Source organism: Papilio machaon, chromosome 10, assembly GCF_912999745.1.
Source record: "Papilio machaon chromosome 10, ilPapMach1.1, whole genome shotgun sequence".
NCBI lineage: Eukaryota > Metazoa > Arthropoda > Insecta > Lepidoptera > Papilionidae > Papilio > Papilio machaon.
This window is the reverse complement of record NC_059995.1, coordinates 707,696-713,695: the sequence shown is the minus strand read 5'-3', so window position 1 is coordinate 713,695 and position 6,000 is coordinate 707,696. Positions and strand designations below refer to the sequence as shown.

Below are 6,000 nucleotides of genomic sequence, written 5' to 3'. Positions count from 1 at the left end.
AGAAAAAAAACTTGAGAGGTGTCAAGGGACACCCGGATGGAACGAAGTTCCTTTCGATTAATTAGTGAAGGGACCAATGTTTATTCTATGAATAAAAAACTTAAGTCTTCACAAGAAGTACATTTTATTTCTATGAATTTTCGTTATATATTGTCACGTCGTTGCCATGGTGAAGTAGCGCTCATTTGTCTATAGCAAAAAGTGTCGTGACAACTTTTCGTAAGAATTTTTTCCGTCTAGCCCCCTTTCACAACGCGCGATAAGGAACTTCGTTCCAAAAATATAACAATAAGTTAAAAAAAAAACAAATACCGTGTTGTTATAAAAACATATATTTTGTTTTTTTATAAACCCGGTTTTAAAAAATAATGGGTACTAAAAAATACACTGAAAACATTTTCCACGGCCGGTGTTTTAAACGTCAACTTGTGGCCAATTAGAGTTTTTAACAATTAGCTAGACGCCGTGACGTCTATTTCAACACTTCAGACACTCGTCGTTTTATTTAACGGGGTGTTTTTAAAGCTTTTAAGTTTTAATCTCAGTCCCGTCTCGGCATTCGTACGAGGTGAGCGTAAATAGTGTTTAATATTAAACAATAAATCCGTGAGTCATACCTTTTGTGTTGCGGGCGGTGGTGTTTTACATTCGCCGCTCGGTACGTTTAGAATGACAAGTAGTGTTTACTCCTTATATAATGGACGAAAATAACGACATGGCTGAAGATGGTATGTCCCTTGAGAGTTTAAGCGGGTCATTGAGCGAAAATAATATGTTTTTAAATAATTTCGAGGAGGAGGGGACTTCAGAATGTACTAAGAATTTAGAAAATGATATCAGAGCTGTTAAAAGAGTTACAGAAGTAGACTTAAATGCTTGGACTACGGTGAGTAAGAATGGAAAAAAGATGAAAGACAACAATACTCAATTCCAAGTTTACATATCCCACAAAGAAAAATTACCAAAACAGTTTGCTTTGGCCAAATTGTTTAAAGAATGTAAAATAGAAAATATAAACGCAGTTAAATATATAAGTCCATATAAAATACGTCTTAATTTTGAGGATGAGTTAAGTATAAAAGGATTATTTTCTTGTAAAAAAATATCTGACCTTGGATGGAAGTTACAACGGGCTATGGAAACTAACTTCTCATATGGCGTAATTAAAAATGTTGACTTAGATATATCCGAAGCAGAAATTCTGAAGAGTATTACCTGTCCCAATTCCGTTGAACTGGAATCATTGAATCGTCTGAACCGTCGTTGTGTGGAAAAGGAGGGTTGGTCTCCAAGCGAATCTGTTCGTTTGTGTTTTAAGGGTCCCTTTCTACCTGCCTATGTTATAGTTGATGGTTTAAAGTTTCGCGTTGATCCATATGTTTTTCCTGTATCGCAATGCTCACGTTGTTGGCGGATGGGCCATACTTTTAAGAGATGCCCTTCATCCAAAATTGTTTGTCCAAAATGCGGTGACAATCATGCAAATTGTGACAGAAAAATATTTAGATGCATAAATTGCCGAGGAATGCATATGGCCTTAGATAGAAGTTGCCCGGTTTTCATAAAGGAGAAAAAGATTAGGAAACTTATGGCGGAGTACAATATTCCATACAGGAAAGCCTTGATAATGTATGCCCCCAACGAAGAGGTTCCACAACCTAAAGAAAATGTGACTGATTTAAGCAACAACCCTACTCAACCGACACCGACAGCACCTGGGACTAGTGCAGGGATAACTTATGCTGAAGTGGCTAGGGCTAATACTAGCTCGAAGAACAAAAAAGGATACAAAAAGCAATCTACTACAAAAACAAAAAGAAAAGACGATATAATTTTTCATGCGGAGGTGGAATACCCGGATCAAACATACAACCTTGAAAATGAGACAGAAAGGAGGGAGGGGAACGATAGTTTCAGAGAGTTATTATCTAGACTAAAAGAGATAATTTTTTTGAAAAGTGATACTATTCAATCTAAAGTTAAAAATGCTTTGAAATGTTGCATTGAGTGGTTAATTTTATTTTTTGTTGATGATATTACTGCTTGGCCGTTGTTAAATGGCTAGAAACGCTTACAGTAATGTACGTCTGAATATTATACAATGGAATGCACAAAGTTTACAGCCCAAGATAGTGACACTCGCCCAAGTTTTAGACCAAGAACATATTCACATAGCGATAATCAGTGAAACGTGGTTGAACAGAAACAACAATCTTACTATATCTGGATACAACATTTTTAGGAAAGACAGGTCGGATTCTTATGGAGGTGTTGCCATTTTAGTTCATAAGTCTATTCAATGCCACCAAACTCCCATCACTTTAAATAATTCAGGTATAGAAATAATTTGCGTTAAATTATATAACTGCGGTGATATTGAAAATGTAGTGGGTGTCTACTGTCCATCCTCGGTTAGTACCCAAACGCCCGATTGGGATATTATATTTAGTAATTATTCTAAGTCGACTATAATTGGTGGTGACTTCAATGGACATCACACGAACTGGTCCAATAAAACTGACACGCGAGGCTTACAAATTTTTGACGCAGCTCTAGATAATTCATTTGTCTCGCTAAATAATGGCCTACCTACCCGAGTTAAATTAGTTAATCAAAATTTACAACAAACAGCACCAGATATTACATTTGCATCAACTGACATAGCTATTAAATTCAATTGGTCAGTATTAAATGAAAATTTAGGTAGTGATCACCTAATAATTAAAGCAATCATTAGTACCAGAAGTAGTGTCAAATCAATTAAGAAAAGAAATTTTAAAAAAGCTAATTGGATACAATACCGAGAAACATTATCAAAGAATATAATTTTCTACACAGAAGGCGATGTGCAAAATATGTATGATTTATTTCAAGATAAAATTAATGAGGCGGCCGATAAACACATTCCTTTTGTTAAGTGTTGTAAAAGAGTCGAAGCTAATTTTAAACCAAAAAATTATTGGACCCCTGAATTGTCTAAAGTTATAGCACAAAGGAGATTAGCCCTCTCAAAATTTAGACGAAACCCAACGCCAGACAATTTAAGTAATTTACAAAATAAAACAAAAGAATCAAAAATATTAATAAGAAAAGCAAAGTCCATATGTTGGCAAAATTTCTGTAATAATATCGATGAGGTAACTTCGGCACCTGAAATGTGGCGGAAGATGAAGTGGGTCAAAGGTATAAAACAATCACAAAATTGCGCATCATTCGATGACCTAAACAACTTATTGAATTCTCTCACCCCAGACCATACTACTAATAATATGCCCTCTTTTTCGTCAAGTAATGAAATACTTGAACGAGACTTTTCCTTACAAGAGCTAGAAAACTGTTTAAAATTTAGAGACACCGCACCTGGTGAAGATGACATTTCCTATTCCATGATATATAATTTACCATATGAATACAAAGTATTTTTATTACGTATGTACAACGATATTTACAAACTAAATATTGTCCCTCAGCAATGGCGAAACATCCAAATAGTTCCTATACAAAAAAATAATGATAATAGTGAGGTTACAAAATTAAGACCAATTTCTCTAATATCGTGTTTATGTAAAACACTCCACTTAATGTTATACAAAAGAGTTGAGTGGTATGTAGAAAAAAATAAAATACTTTCCTCCAATACCGTCGGTTTTAGGAAATCCTTTTCTTGTGTGGACTCTTTGGTACGTCTAGTTACTTATATACAAATTGGTTTTTCCGAAAACACTCCAACGCTCGCTTGTTTTTTAGATATTGAGAGTGCATACAACAATGTGTCAGTTGATGCAGGGGTAGGTATATTAGATGAACTCGAGTTGGGATCAAGGTTTTGTAGGTACATATGGTCTTTTCTCAGTGAAAGACATTTAGTTATAAGACCTCAGAATACTAATGATTTATGTATCAATAGATGGACTAATACAGGCTTAGCACAGGGAGATCCGTTGTCACCATTACTTTTTAATTTAATAACTTATAAGTTAAGTCAAGTCCCAGTAGGGGTAATGATTTCACAATATGCGGATGATTTTGTTATATTCATAAGAGATAAAGAGTTACGGAAATCTATTGACATAATACAAAATACACTAGAGAACTTCTGTGTACGTCTACATGAGATAGGTTTACAACTGTCGACTAGTAAAACCAGATATTGTGTATTTAGTCGCGGACATAAAAGAAATATTCCTGAATTGATAGTGAACAGTCGCCGTATACCTTATTCGACGTGCAATAAATATTTAGGCATATGGTTAGATGGTAGTCTGCGATGGGGACGTCACATAAATGAATTAATTGTGAAAAGTTCAAAACTTTTAAATATTCTAAAAATTCTTTCTGGCAAAACATGGGGAATACACCCAAAACATCTACGAATATTATATCTTTCCTTAATAAGAAGTAGATTAGATTATGCGTCATTTATATATGATTGCAGTGCTAAAAATCATACAAACAAACTTGACATAATACAGAATCGCGCTTTGAGAATAATTGGCGGATTCATTAAAACGACTCCAATTCATGTTATGGAATCAGAGTTAAGTATTGTACCCTTGACAGTTAGACGACTTTTCCTGGCTTTTAAGTATAGTTTGAAAGCTAATGCTTGGTCCGATAATTTTACTTGCGATCTTATTACTAAATTAAGCTCCTTGAGTAATATTAGATATTGGCAAAAAAAAAGAAAACCTTTACTGATCAAGACATTTAATGAAGTGAGCCAAATGAATATGATCAGATCTGACATTTTAAATATGTTTAATTTAGACTTATGGGTTACGGCATTAGACATTAAATCAATAACACGTTTTAATCTTAATTGTATAACTTCCTCTAAGACATCTTACGATCCTAATATAATTAAAAACATCGTTATTGCTGAATTGAACTTAATGTATAGTGGCTCACATAAAATATTTACAGACGGTTCTAAAAGTGATCAGGGTCTTGGAATAGGCATTTATGACCAAACTTTAAACCAGACATTTGGATACAAAATAAATTCGGAAGTGTCAATTATGACGCTTGAACTCATTGCAATATCACAGGCTTTGCATTATTCTATTCACTGTCATGTAAAGGATCTTGTCATTTTTACTGACAGCAAAAGTGCCTTACAACATTTGGCTCGTTGCGCCTCTGGTTACAGAGGATTAACGATAGCCTACGAAGTTTTAAAATCTATTATCACTCTGTTGAATAGTGGATCAGTTGTAAGACTGCAATGGGTTCCGGCTCATGTTGGTGTAAAAGGAAACGAGCTGGCAGATCGCATCGCCAAGCGAGCGGCTGACGGTGATAACGTTATCAATTTTGTTCCAGATCATAGTGAATACGTTTCTAAATTCAAAATTTCGTGTATCAAAATTTGGAATAACATGTTTCAAGAAACATCTAAAGAAAAGGGCATTTGGTATAGGATTTTACAAAGCGAGCCACTAAATTTGCCTTGGTTCACAGGCGGGTTGACCAGAAGACATATTAGATCAGCGCTGAGACTTCGGTCTGGCCACTACCCAACAGCAAGTTTTGGATATCTGATGAAAAAAACCACGTCTCCTAATTGTGAGACATGCAAGAAGCCAGAAGATGTCCAACACTTGCTGTTGGAGTGTGAGCGAAACAGACGGGATCGCGAGCTGTTGTTTGCAGAACTAAAAGTTAATCCCATTGATGTTGGTTTGATTTTTACAATTTTGTCAGACCCGACTTCAATTGCGGCGATGCGATTATGCCAGCTCGTTTATTAAAAAGAAAATAGGGACTATGGGATTGGCATGTCCTCAAAGGACAAAAATCCTAAAAAAAAAAAAAAAGATTAAAAAAAAAAAAAAAAAGTTTTAATCTTTTTTCGGATGAAAACCGTTTGATGAAAATTACAGATCGTGTTGTTTTATTTTTTATTTTATACATTTTGTATTGCTCAACAAATATACATAATATAAAACAATGACTATTAGATCATGATTGCAAGAGAAATATTCTGTTTGGCGATCCTTC

At 34.6% G+C, this 6,000-nt stretch overlaps 1 protein-coding gene across 1 annotated transcript; it reads left to right on the top strand.

The window, feature by feature from the left end:
• Window positions 1–697: 697 nt before the first annotated feature.
• On the top strand, window positions 698–2,065 carry LOC106719734. Its single transcript, XM_014514175.2, has one exon. The coding sequence runs from the start codon at window positions 698–700 to the stop codon at window positions 2,063–2,065; it is 1,368 nt and encodes a 455-aa protein (XP_014369661.2).
• Window positions 2,066–6,000: the final 3,935 nt, after the last annotated feature.